Source organism: Lepidochelys olivacea (genome assembly GCF_965140295.1).
Source record: "Lepidochelys olivacea isolate rLepOli2 genome assembly, chromosome: 5".
In the NCBI taxonomy this organism is placed as follows: Eukaryota; Metazoa; Chordata; order Testudines; family Cheloniidae; genus Lepidochelys; species Lepidochelys olivacea.
The window spans coordinates 1,377,030-1,391,162 of NC_140415.1; the positions used below are offsets into that span (position 1 = coordinate 1,377,030).

General features: G+C 54.0%; 1 protein-coding gene across 1 annotated transcript in view; it reads left to right on the forward strand.

The window, feature by feature from the left end:
• The window catches only part of LOC311520889 (B-cell differentiation antigen CD72-like), a gene marked incomplete at its 5' end in the record, with an annotated part of 41,778 nt that extends 34,587 nt beyond the window's left edge, over positions 1–7,191 (forward strand). The window contains 2 exons of the mRNA XM_084628785.1: positions 5,978–6,129; positions 6,616–7,191. Of these exons, the coding sequence (XP_084484911.1) occupies positions 5,978–6,129; positions 6,616–6,629 (166 nt within the window). The 3' untranslated portion in view covers positions 6,630–7,191. The remainder of the gene's footprint in view (positions 1–5,977; positions 6,130–6,615) is intronic.
• Positions 7,192–14,133: the final 6,942 nt, after the last annotated feature.

The window sequence follows — 14,133 nt, forward strand, 5'->3', positions numbered from 1 at the left end:
TCCGTGTGAAAATTCTATTAAGCTTTCATTTTCTTAGGACTTTGAGATTTAAGAATGAATTTTTCTGTTGCATTATTAGACTCATAGAATCATAGAATATCAGGATTGGAAGGGACCTCAGGAGGTCATCTAGTCCAACCCCCTGCCCAAAGCAGGACCAATCCCGAATTTTTGCCCAAATCCCTAAATGGCCCCCGAATATCTTTGTTTTTAGATGTTTGCAACCCTTGTGCTGAGACACAGGGACAAGCTCCTGTGTTTGTTTTGGGTCCATGGATTTTATTAAATTAATACAGCGCAGGCTGGAGCTGTGGCTTTCCCTAATCAGGGGTGGCCAGCCTGAGCCTGAGAAGGAGCCAGAATTTACCAACGTTCATTGCCAAAGAGCCACAGTAACACGTCAGCAGCCCCCCATCGGCTCCCCCCCACTCCGAGTGCCTCCCACCCACTGGCAGCCCTGCTGATCAGCACCTCCCCTCCCTCCCCATCAGCTGTTTCCTGGGGTGCAGGAGGCTCTGGGGGGAGGGAGGAGCGAGGGCACAGCAGGCTCAGGGGAGGGGGTAGGAAAGGGTGAGTGGGGGCAGGGCCTGTGGCAGAGCCAGGGGTTGAGCAGTGAGCCCCCCCGGCACACTGGAAAGTTGGTGCCCGTAGCTCCAGCCCCGGAGTCGGTGCCTAGACAAGGAGCCGCACATTAACCTCTGACGAGCCGCATGTGGCTCCGGAGCCCCAGGTTGGCCACCGCTGCTCTCCATTGTAAAAACAGATCAGACTAGCAGATAAGACGAGCAGTGATCCATGCACTGTACTCTGCCTTAGCCATGCCCGAGGGGTCAGTCACCCCTTCGCTTTGCTTCTTTTTTTACACAGACTTCTTTCCTAACTTTTTAAACCATTCGTTCCCAAACTTTTTGGCATCACGCCCCCTTTTTAATTTTCGAGAAACCCTCATGCCCCCACCTCTCCTTCACCATCATCCAACCCCCCTTTTAACAAATTCAATTAGTGATTTAAAATTAAAAATAAACACAAAAACTTGATATAAAATTTTGTATTTAAAATTAAAAATAAGCACAAATAGTTTTTCTTGGCACAAAAGTTTAACAAAAATGTAATTTAAAACAAGAAATAACATAAACAAAACAAATTCAATGTGAAGGATGATGCTGCATTTTCTTCACGAGTTGGGAAATCCTAGGTTTGAAAGATGAAAGTGCGCAACACAAATTGTTTTCGACGTCCAGTTCATTCCTCTGTTTCGTTTTTATTATGACTAAACTTGAAAAACTTTTTTCACAGAGGTACATTGACAAAAACGGAAGAAGTATACGTAGCACTTCTTCTCCAACTTTCAGGTAAATTGGGAAATATTTCATCCAAAATTCCTCCAGGTGTAAGTTTTCAAAAATATCTTTCGCACTTGAATCGTATTTCATTCTGAGTGCTTGTACTTGCAATACTTCTGGCAATGAATCGACATCAACGTTGAACGGATTATGTGCTAATTTATGAAAGGGGTTGCCAGAAAAGTTGTCTGGAAAATAGCGGATGAATTTGTCAGCAAGGCAGTCCAGATGAAACACACTTTTGTTCTTCGCATCCTCTTTACAAAGTTCTTGGAAACCTTCATTTTCAGTGAGTGATGAAAATGTTGGAAAAGACGAAAAGCTAGACATCTGAGCTTGCGTTTGACGTTTCCAAAGCTTGATTTTTTCCATAAACACTTTGATGGCATCGTGGTGCGCTATAATGTTTGCAGCGTTGTTTCCTTGCAGCTTCAAATTGAGATTGTTCAAACATTCAAAAATGTCCACGAGGTATGCCAGTGAAAGTTGAAACGTTTGGTCCGTAAACGCATGATATAATTCTTCTTTTTTCTGTTGCTTGAGGAAAATTTCCACTTCGTCTTTCAGTTCGAATAATCTCAAAAGCATGTTCCCTTTGGAAAGCCATCGTATCTCCATGTGAAACAAAACAATTTTATGATCCACTCTCAAGTCCGCGGAAAGAGCTGCAAAAAGTCTCGTATTTAAAGCGCTGCTCTTCACAAAATCTACAACTTTGATGGCCAAATTCAATAAGTCACGTAGGTCATCTGGAAGAGTTTTAGCAGCCAACGCTTGTATGTGTATGACGCAGTGAGTCGTGGTTACAGCTGGATTTTTTTCTTTCACCAATGTCACAAATCCAGAGCGAGAGCCAAGCATCGCTGACGCACCGTCTGTGCATACACCAACCAGTTTTTCCCATGAAAGTCCATTTTCTTCAAAAAAGTCGGAAACCGTTTTCATAACAACATCAGAGGCCTTTGATGTGGTCGTCAATTCCTTCGAAAAAAGCAGTTCTTCTTTCACAGTTCCATCATTAATGAATTAAACGTAGACGAGCAACTGTCAGCATTGTGCTACATCAGTGGTATCGTCGCACTGAATTGCGAAAAAAGAAGAAGCTTTCACTGCCTCCACAACTTGAAGTTTTAAATCTTTCGCTATGTCATCGACGCAACATTTCACGGAATTGTCAGAAAGCGAAATTTCCAAATTTTTTTTCTTGCTTTCGGCACCAAGCACAATCTCAGCTGCTTTCAACAAGCAAGGCTTCACAAAAGTTTCTCCTATTATGTGCGCTTTCTTGGCTTTAGCGATGAGCAATGAGAGTGCATAAGATGCTTCTACCACTTTGGCCGACACTTGGTGAAAAGCTCCAGTAGTGTCCAGCTTCATGCGTTTTAAATTTTGAAGTTTAGCAGCAAAAAACTCTTTTCGTTTGTCTTTCAAAGTGCTGTGGTTCTTTGTCAAGCGTCGCTCAAGACAACTAGGTCTCAAGTCATCATTGCTGAGAACTGCATGGCATACTACGCATTGAGGATGATCGATCCTGGTTTTTTTCCATGATGGTGAAACCATACATAATGTAGTCTTCATCGTACTTCCTTTTCTTAATCGTGGCCACAATAAAAAAAAATCTATAAAAATAATTTTCCTGATTCGTGAATAATAACAGACGCAAGTTAATTTGAGTTATCGCGAATGGTAAACTACTACAATTATGTACGGATGCGTGCTGCCCTACATATACCCCACCACCAGTCTGGTAAGTAGCCGGTCTTGCACGGTGAGTGGTAGAGGTAACCACTCCCACGATAGAACAGTCTCAAACACTCTCACGAGTGAGCTAGGAAGTTTTAAAAAGTTCCATCGCTTTCTACATTGTTCTTCGGCCTCCCCACCGACCAAAATGGCACTCCTACACTTTGAAAGGCAAAATAATAAAACATATTCGCATTTCATGGTATGAAATTTGAAAACATTGCAGTTATATACTTTTATTTATAGTTGATTTTTATTATTATTGTACTTTATGTTATACCTTTATTCTTGTCTACTTATCATAGAATCATAGACTATCAGGGTTGGAAGGGACCTCAGGAGGTCATCTAGACCAACCCCCTGCTCAAAGCAGGACCAATCCCCAACTAAATCATCCCCGCCAGGGCTTTGTCAAGCTGGGCCTTAAAAACTTCTAAGGAAGGAGATTCCACCACCTCCCTAGGTAACGCATTACAGTGTTTCACCACCCTCCTAGTGAAAAAGTTTTTCCTAATATCCAACCTAAACCTCCCCCACTGCAACTTGAGACCATGACTCCTTGTTCTGTCATCAGCTATCCACTGAGAACAGTCTAGAGCCATCCTCTTTGGAACCCCCCTTTCAGGTAGTTGAAGGCTGCTCTCAAATCTTCCCTCACTCTTCTCTTCTACAGACTAAACAATTCCAGTTCCCTCAGCCTCTCCTAATAAGTCATCTGTTCCAGTCCCCTAATCATTTTTGTTGCCCTCTGCTGGACGCTTTCCAATTTTTCCACATCCTTCTTGTAGTGTGGGGCCCAAAACTGGACACAGTACTGCAGATGAGGCCTCACCAATGTCGAATAGAGGGGAACGATCACGTCCCTCGATCTGCTGGCAATGCCCCTACGTATACATCCCAAAATGCCATTGGCCTTCTGAATCCATGCTGACTGTTCCTGATCACTTTCCTCTCCTCTAAGTGCTTCAGGATTGATTCCTTGAGGACCTGCTCCATGATTTTTCTGGGGACTGAGGGGAGGCTGACTGGCCTGTAGTTCCCAGGATCCTCCTCCTTCTCTTTTTTAAAGATGGGCACTACATTAGCCTTTTTCCAGTTGTCCAGGACCTCCCCTGATCACCATGAGTTTTCAAAGATAATGGCCAATGGCTCTGCAATCACAGCCGCCAACTCCTTTAGCACTCTCGGATGCAGCACATCCGGCCCCATGGACTTGTGCTCGTCCAGCTTTTCTAAATAGTCTCGAACCACTTCTTTCTCCACAGAGGGCTGGTCACCTCCTCCCCATGCTGTGCTGCCTAGTGCAGCAGTCTGGGAGCTGACCTTTTTCGTGAAGACAGAGGGAAAAAAAGCATTGCGTACATTAGCTTTTTCCACATCCTCTGTCACTAGGTTGCCTCCCTCATTCACAAAAAGAAAAGGAGGACTTGTGGCACCTTAGAGACTAACCAATTTATTTGAGCATGAGCTTTCGTGAGCTACAGCTCACTTCATCGGATGATGTAGCTCATGAAAGCTCATGCTCAAGTCAATTGGTTAGTCTCTAAGGTGCCACAAGTCCTTCTTTTCTTTTTGCGAATACAGACTAACACGGCTGTTACTCTGAAACCTCCCTCATTCAGTAAGGTGCCCACACTTTCCCTGATGACCTTGTTGCTAACATACCTGTAGAAACCCTTCTTGTTACTCTTAACATCTCTTGCTAGCCACAACTCCAGTTGTGAGTGGCCTTCCTGATTTCACTCCTTCTGAAGCGAGAGGTTCCTTCTGATTATCGATTAACCAGGTGTGGGTTTTTCCAGAGTTTGCAGCTTTGAGGCCCCAATAGATATTCCTGGGGCACATCCTGTTCTTCTAAGATGCATGTATCAGCAACTTCAACACAATTCTTATCAGGAAGGACGTGGGGTCAAGCTGCCCTTTCTGTGGCACCCAACCCCCTCCACCACCACCATCACACACACCTTTGTTAAGCTAAGCCTGCTGACTTGGCTGCTTTTCGCAATAAGCCATAGTGGTTTCAGGCACTTTACTGGTTTGCCAAAGTCTCCCCGTACAGGGGCAGGTCTCTAGCCCGCGCTGTGCAGGGGGTCAGACTAGATTTGCACAGTGGTCCCTTCTGGCCCGGGAATCCATGAAGCTGAGTATGGAGAGGCAGAGCTGAGTCGCCGCAGAGCCGGGGGCAGAAGCAGCACGACTGGACCAGGGTGGACAGGGAGACGAGCCTTGTGCCAAGCCCACCGAGAGGGGCAGAGGGGCAGGAGAGGCTGAAGGGAGCCGGCAGAAGCAGCAGCAGGCAGGGGAGGTGTGAATGCCCAGGGGGGACAGGATTCCAAGGCAGAAGCTCAGCTGTGACCACAGCAGCCAGGGCCAGGAAACCTTGACAGCCAAAGGTTAGGTGCTGAGTGACTTTAGGCTCCTCCAGGGCTCAGCGGCAGCCGAGGGGGGATTTTCTGCAGCGCAGGGTGCCGAGGCCTGGGACTTGCGTGTCTTTGTGGATCTGGGCCCAGGGCACCCACATACAGAGCAGATTTCTGGTGGCAGGCGGCTCCTCAATCTAGCTGCAGACGAGAGCAGAGCAAGCCCCAGTGGCTGGAAGACGAAGAGAGACAAAAATCAGACAGGAAATAAGGCAGAAAACCGGGCGGGGAATTAACCAGTGGAACAACTCACCCAGGCACGCGGCGGAGTCTCCATCCCCCGGGTTTCCGTGACGAGTGGGTGTCGCTTTCGCTGAAGGAGGGGCTCCTGGCTGGGCTGCGGCTGTCGCTGGGTGAAGCGACTCTGGCCTTGAAATCGATGGTGACCTGGCCTTAGTGCGCCAGGTGGCAGAGCTGACAGCCAGCGTAGGGCGGGCCGGGCCGTCTCAGCAATGCCCCTTCTCTTTCCAGAGACTGGAGCTACTCGAGTTACACGGGTTATATGTCGTGTGGAGCAATAAGAAATGGCGTCATAAAGAGGGACCCGTGCTACGATCGAAAGCCATGGATCTGTGAGAAGGCACCCAGCAAACCCAGCCCAGACAGACCATTGCCTCCTTACGGTACCCGGAGAGACAATCAATGAGAGCCGCTGGCCCTGATGACAGGACAGTCCTGTTAGTCTGGAGCACCATCCCCATATTAGGGACATCCCGGGCGAAGTCCACGCCTGTGGGGCGGAGCTGGGGGGCAGGGCACACGGGGGGCAGGGGAGTGGGGCATTTGCGGGGCAGAGCTGGGGGGCAGGGCACACGGGGGGTGGGAGAGCAGAAGGTTGCGGGACGGGGCTGGGGGGCAGGGCACATGGGGGGCGAGTGGGCGGTTTGCGGGGTGGAGCTGGGGGGCAGGACAGAGGGAGCGGGGGAGCCGTGGGTTTGTGGGGCGGAGCTGGGGAGCAGGGCACACGCGGGGTGGTGGAGAGGGGGGGTTGTGGGGCGGCTCTGTCCGAGCCCCTGTGGGGTGGAGGGTTGGGTGCTGCCCCCAGGGATCTCCATGAAGGAGGACCCAGGAGACGTCCTGACGCTGCCTTTTCTGCTCTCTCCGCCCAGGCTCTTCCCAGTGACGCGCTCCACCGCCTCCTACCTGGCTTGTGGGAGGGTGTCGGGCCCTGGGCTGTCGGGCGGGTCGTGCACAGACCCCTGCTGCTGGATCTGTGAGCAGAGTGCCCTCACCTTGCAGTGGGGCCACGGCTCTGCCCCTCCCACTTTCCTGGTGGGGAACACGACCTACACCTGCCTCGATCCCCAGTGAGAGCGGCTGAGGGCCCAGACCCAGGACCCTGCACCTGGTGACCTGCTCCCCTCTGCTCCCGGTGCTCCTGCCCTCCTGGGAGCCCAGTGACCCATGCACCCCCACGCTACCGCCCGCCCCAGGGTCTGGGCTCCCATGAGCCCGTCAGACCCATGCTCCACTCCATCCAGCGGCCCCCAGGTCCTGCCCAGGCCTAACCGTCAGAGCAATCACCGGATCAAGCCCCCGCTCCACCAGAGCCAGATTGTCGCTCTCTGGCCCCCCGGCAGCTGCGCTCCTCTGGGGCAGTGCAGACCGCAGAGTCCAGGGCACAGTGCCTGAGCCGGGACCCGGCATGCCCGGGCGAGGGGACCGGCGGTGGCATGAGCTTCTGGAGATCAGGTGAATCCGGAGTCAGAGCCTCTCCGAGGAACTCTGCAACACCTCCCTCTTCGACAAGGCTTTCCCCGTCCGAACCCCCCGCCCCCCACTGCATCCCCCAACCCCGATTTTATCCCCAAAGGGGAAGGATGCCAGAGGCTCCGTGAAGCCCCCTAAGGACCGTGCTGTCGCTCTAGATTTGATGGGAAGGCACCCAGCTGTAATGGTGATGGGCAGCAGCAGCCGGGGGGAAGCTGTTTCCCCCACCCCACCTCTGTAAAGCTCACCAATAAACACTTAAAATGTTCCCGTCTCACCTTCTCTTGGGAGCCCGTGTGTCGGGGGAGGGGGACCCCTGCACCCATTCCCTTCAGCGCACCCATACGCAGCCCTCACCAGCACCCAGGGAAGCCGTGCCCCAGCGGCTCACAGCCCAGGCAGAGCCCAGTCGCTCAAGGCCTAGGGTAGCCCCACGGCAGCGCGGAGCATCATTCCCCCACCCACCTCTCAGCAGAGGGTGAGCGACAGAGGGACCCGGGCCGGGGGCTCCTCCCAGGACAGCACAGAGCCATGCCGTGGCTGAGCCCCCTTCCCAGAACAGGGGAGCCCCAGCTCTTTTCTGGGGTCAGTCCCCGGCTGGCTGGGGCTGGTGGGCTCACTGGACTCGCCCCACGCTGCCAGGATGGGCAGCAGCCTGCAGCCGGAGAGGCTCCTGGGTCGCCGACGCGGGGCCGAATCCTGAAGGCCCCGCCTCACTCCTGCAAGGGATGGTTGTCACGGAGTCCCCGGGCGATGCTCTGGAACTGCTCCCCGTGAAGCCAGTCAGGACTCTGGGGCAGTCGCCTTTCTGTGAGCAGCCTGTCTTCAGGACACACAGCTCACACAGCTTCCACCTTCCTGGGTCTGACCTCGGAGCATTCAGCATCCTCTGCCCCTCCGTGCGCTTCCCCCAGCGAGTCCGCCCAGGCGGGGTCCTGGGGCAGCCAGAGGGTCCTGCCCCCCAACTCCGCAATCAGACGGGACTCTCCGCCAGCCAGTAGAACAGAAGGTTTATTAGACAACAGGAACATGGTCTAACACAGAGCTTGTAGGTGCAGAGAACAGGACCCCTCAGCTGGGTCCATTTTGGGGGGCAGTGAGCCAGACAACCACGTCTGCACTTCACTCCATGTCCCAGCCAGCCCCAAACTGAAAACTCCCCCCAGCCCCTCCTCCTCTGGGCTTTGTCCCTTTCCCCGGGCCAGATGGTCACCTGATTCCTTTGTTCTCCAACCCTTCAGCTCTCACCTTGCAGGGGGGAAGGGCCCAGGCCATCAGTGGCCAGGAAACAGGGTGTCGGCCATTCTCTGTGTCCAGACCCCTGCACACACCTGCCCTCTAGGGCTCTGCAATGATCATACACCCTTACCCCACCACCTAGATACTTAAGAACTGCCTAGGGGAAACTGAGGCACCCCCACACTATTCAGAGGAAACATTAAGAACAGTCCTGCTTCGTCACAATGGTCCATTGCCCGTGCGCCAGCAGAGGCTGGAGAGCAGCGGCTGGGGGCGCTGGGCTTGTGCTGGGGAGGGCGAGGCGCTGGCGGAGGGCGGGGGGTGTCCGGCTGGTTTGCAGTCCCAGCCAGAGGCAGCCGCAAGCGGCAGCAACCGAGGCAGAGCACAGCCAGGCTGCACTGAGCATCGCTGTGGCAGCCCCCAGTCTCCCCCCACCGGAGCCAGGCCCTGTGCTGGCGGCAGAGCCAGGGCGGAGAGCTGTACCCTGCAGTGCCGGGGGAGCCAGGGAGGCAGCCCTGGCGAACCCGGGAAGAGCAGCCGGAAGCCAGGTGGCTGGGGATTGATGCTGCCCTGGCCAGGAGAAAGGCCGACGCGAAGTGGGAGCAAGGGAGAAAACTGAGGGTGGCTCTCTCGCGTCCCTGGGAGAAACGTCCCCCTGCAAGGCAGATGCAGGCTAGAACCCCAGGCAGACAGGGACAATTGAGGGGTTTGCCCGGACAGGGTGCACGTACTGTGACGCCTCTCAGGGCACCCAGGGCTGAGAGTCGCCTTGTTATCCCTGCCGGTGCCAGCCCCCTGCTGCCCCCAGCCTGGCAGCCCTCCAGTCCTCTCCACCAGGCTGTACCAGCCCTGCCTTTGCCTTGCAGGCTGCCAACCGATCCCCCCAGCCCCCAAGGTCCTGCAAAGTGTCCCCTCCGCTCTGTGATCCAGCCCCAGTCACTGCATCCCCCGAGAGATCCAAGATCCCCTGTTCCAAAGGAGCAGTGTACCCCAGCTTTCCCTTCGCTCCCTCCCCGGTACCAGACACAGCGCTTGAGTTCAACTACAGTAACACAAGCGATTCAAGCAGAAACCAGCGTGAGAGATGGGAGCAAACAGTTCCGTACACATCAGAAGACGTGTTCTCATGAACCGAACTACCCAGTTCTCCTCCTGTCTAACGAAGTTTCTCACCCAAAGGTCACCTGGGTGGCCTGCCTCTGAATCCACCCTGGTCTTTACAACCAAGCCTGGCTGAAGTCCATTTTCATGAAGAAAACCTGCCGTCAGATCACTGCCTAGGTGAAGGGTGCTGGGGTGTCTTCCCCCAAATGCACCAGACCAGACCTGTGATGTTCACCTAGGGTCCCCACCCCCACCCCACTATTTACCTCTTCCTGGCAGCGTCCTTCTGCAGGCTCTGCCCACTGTCAGTGGCATCAGACTTCGAATGCTAACAGACACCTATTGTAGGACGTGCAATGCACATTGGTCCACCCTGGAGGTGTCTCCCGCCCAGTCTGGACTGGAGAACTTTGTCTCAAGACGTGCGGTCCCAGTCCCACAGGATCGGTGCTACGCCCCCAGCTTTGGACCAGTCTCTAGGAGGCGCCCGTCAGTGGGACAGGCCCTCTACGGGTCTCACTCTTCCTCCAGAGTAAGCCACGTGGTCTCACCGCCTCCGAGACTGAGTCTCTGGGGCTCCAGCCCCCCTGCTTCATGCTGTGAGCTCTGCCCAGCGAGTCCAACTGAGACAGAGCCCTGGGAGAGACATGTCCACTCTTTAGTGATTGACGCAGCCAGCCCGTGTTTGCAGTGAGACTGTGACAAATTGGAAATCGTTTGTAATATTTGTGTGAAGCCTGTGTGTGCCTCAGTTTCCCCTACCTGCTGCATTGTTACCTGGTGGGTGGAAGGGGACTGTTTCCTCTCAGGGCAGGTGAACAGACATAGGTGTCTGGGCCTTAATCCCCACATCAGTGGAGCATCTGAGAAGACAGGGGCAAATCCAATCGCCAGACGTGACGCAGCAGGGAGTGGGGCAGATTTGCCCAGGGAGGGTTGCCGGGGAGGGTCACTGGGACCATCTGCATTGGCGATGGGAGACTTCCCCTGAAGGTTTCAGACTAACAGCCGTGTTAGTCTGTATTCGCAAAAAGAAAAGGAGTACTTGTGGCACCTTAGAGACGAACCAATTTATTTGAGCATGAGCTTTCGTGAGCTACAGCTCACTTCATCGGATGCATACTGTGGAAACTGCAGAAGACATTATATACACAGAGACCATGAAACAATACCTCCTCCCACCCCACTGTCCTGCTGGTAATAGCTTATCTAAAGTGATCACTCTCCTTACAACGTGTATGATAATCAAGTTGGGCAATTTCCAGCATAAATCCAGGTTTTCTCACCCTCCGACCCCCCCCCCCCCAACTCACTCTCCTGCTGGCAATAGCCCATCCAAAGTGACCACTCTCCTTACAATGTATATGAAAATCAAGGTGGGCCATTTCCAGCACAAATCCAGGTTTTCCTGCAAGAGAGTGAGTTTGTATGTGTATGGGGGTGGGGGGGGGGTGAGAAAACCTGGATTTGTGCTGGAAATGGCCCAACTTGATTATCATACACATTGTAAGGAGAGTGATCACTTTAGATAAGCTATTAGCAGCAGGAGAGTGGGGTGGGAGGAGGTATTGTTTCATGGTCTCTGTGTATATAATGTCTTCTGCAGTTTCCACGGTATGCATCCGATGAAGTGAGCTGTAGCTCACGAAAGTTTATGCTCAAATAAATTGGTTAGTCTCTGAGGCGCCACAAGTACTCCTTTTCTTTTGCGAATACAGACTAACACGGCTGTTATTCTGAAACCTGGAAGATGAGTGTCCCTGGACCTTACCTGTTAGCTGGGTGGAGAATTGGGACAGTGAAGGAAACGTGCCTGTGTCTGTCAGGGGTATTGACTTGCCTATGGAGTGAGCTACCCTGATCTCCAAGCAGTTGTCTGTGACCAGCCTTGTATGCTGGGACAAGGGGAATGAGATCCCAAGCTGTGTGTCTGGGAAAGGAGAAAGTGTGTCCGGCTCTTCTTTGTCTGTGGAGCAGACAGAAGGGGCCTTTCAGCCTGTGACGGTTGAGGGGAGTGCAGTTGTCTCAGAGTTTGTTCTGGATTCAGCTAAAGCCCAGGAAGGGAAGGGTCCTAAGTTTGGGTCTACTCGGGAGAATGGCACCGTAACTAGGTCGCATCCAGTTAGTGTCTCTGCAAAATCCCAGAGACCAGACAATTCTGGTGCTTGTATTTTGCCTGTTGCTAGTGTGTTGTTGGAAAGGGTGGAGCAACTCTGTCTAATCAGGGTGAGATCCTAGCCAGGGCACAAGAAGAGCATGAAGGTGATGTGATTGTCTTACCTACTGAGGGTGTGGAAACCTGTAGCAAGAAGGAAAGGATTCCTGAACTTGTGTGTGGCAAAGGGAAGGAGAATGCTTCTAACCTGTTATCTAGGAAGTCTGTCAGTTTGCCTGAAAGGGGATTGTGTAGGAATCCACTGGATGGGCCAGAGGTAATTCTGGATGTAAGGGAGACCCAGAAAGAGTCTGTTGTTGCTCAGGAAAGTGTTCCTCTGGAGCAAGCCCTAGGTGAAGAGGGTAAGAGCAGAATTTCTGTGAGGGGTGAATTGTTGCATAGAAAAGCCCCAGGGAAAGGAATCCTCATGGAGTCTTTGCAAGCAGTTTACTGCAATTGAAGGGTGTGAAAGTGATTTAATCAAGAAAGTTTCAGTTCCTAAAGGCCAGAAATGTTCTGTTGTGAATGGATCCACTGACTTTCCTGTTGAAAGATCCAGTGTTGATAGCTCTGAGAAGGTCTCGGAGTGAAAGGTGTTAAGAAAGTTAAACAATCCTGTAACAGGTTGTTGGGGAGAAGACCCAATCCCAGTTTGACCCCCTGGGGTTTTGGGGTGGCCAAAGGGCACGGGCTGCATAAACCTTCCCACATGCGGCCCGCGAGTGCTATCGACCACCCCCGACCAAAGGGAGGGCGTGAAACGGGAAGGGCCTGGTGTAACTCCTACCAAGGAATGGGAGAGATGTTGGGGCATCCATGGGAATGTTGGTGGTTTCAAACTTCCCCAGGTCACCGGCTAAAGTGACCCCGCTCAGTTCGATCTCGAAGGGGGGAGAGATATGATGAAGTGGCACTGTTCTTAATGGCTCCTCTGAATAGTGTGGGGGTGCCTCAGTTTCCCCTAGGCAGTTCTTAAGTCTCTAGGGGGTGGGGTAAGGGTGTATGATCGTTGCAGAGCCCTAGGGGCAGGTGTGTGCAGGGGTCTGGACACAGAGAATGGCCAACACCCTGTTTTTTGGCAACTGATGGCCTGGCCCTTCCCCCCTGCAAGGTGAGAGCTAAAGGGTTGGAGAACAAAGGAATCCGGTGCCCTCCTGGCCCAAAAAAGGGACAAAGCCCAGAGGAGGGGGGGCTGGAGGGAGTTTCAGTTTGGGGCTGGCTGGGGACATGGAGTGAAGGGCAGACGGGGTTGTCTGGCTCACTGCCCCCCAAAATGGACCGGGCTGAGGGGTCCTGTTCTCTGCACCCACAAGCTCTGTGTTAGACCATGTTCCTGTCGTCTAATAAACCTTCTGTTTTACTGGCTGGCTGAGAGTCCCGTCTGACTGCGGAGTTGGGGTGCAGGACCCTCTGGCTTCCCCAGGACCCTGCCTGAGCGGACTTGCTGGGGGAAGCGCACGGAGGGGCAGAGGAGGCTGAATGCTCCGAGGTCAGACCCAGGAAGGTGGAAGCCGTGTGAGCTGTGTGTCCTGCAGACAGGCTGCTCACAGAAAGGAGACTTCTCCGGAGTCCTGACTGGCATCATGGGGAGCAGCTCCAGAGCATCGCCCGGGGACCCCGTGACACCCGCGCGCCCCTTGGGGCCAGGTGCGGAGAGCAGGGGTGCCAGGCGGGTCACCCCGCCTGTAGCTTCAGCCAGGCTGCCGTCAGTCCAAGAGCAGCCCCCTTCGGAGGCACCGGTTTCATGAACAGACAATTCCCAGGAACACGAGAAAGACCTTTCCCCGGACGCCTCCGGCTGAGTCCGGCAGTGCCACGCCCCGGCCGCACCCCCAAGGCACCCCCCACCCCCCGTTATCCCGTCCCTGGAGCCAGGGCCTTCCTGCCAGCTGCAGCCCTTCTCCCAGCACACGGCTCCTCACAGCCTGGGCCTCCCGCAGCTCTCGGGAAGGTCCCGCCCCACCTCCCTTCCCGGAGCATCTCTCTCCCCGAGCCCCTCGTCCACTGAGCTCCGGTCGCCTCCTACGGGGTCCAGGGGCTTGTTAGCCAGGCAGCCGCCAGCCAGCAGCCAGTTGATTGTTCACAGCTGGGCTGAGATGGGCTGGTTCTCCGGAAAGAAGCCCGTCGCAGGTAGACAGGGGCCGGCTGCCCCGAGCTATTGCCCCAAAGTCAAACATCTCACTGCCTGGTCCAAGCCAGCCTGCTCCCTGTGCCTGGCACCAAACCCCCACCGGGCCCTGCCGGCCGCTCCTCCTCCACGGGCCCCAGAGCCCTTGTCTGCCCTGGGAGGCCCTGCCAGACCAGACACCCCGACACGCGGGAGACGCCGCTGGGCTGACCAGAGGGTGCGGCTGCCGGCGTAGCTTAGACCAGTGCCCTGGAGGGAACACGCTGTCCCGGCTACGGCCCCTGGAGCCGG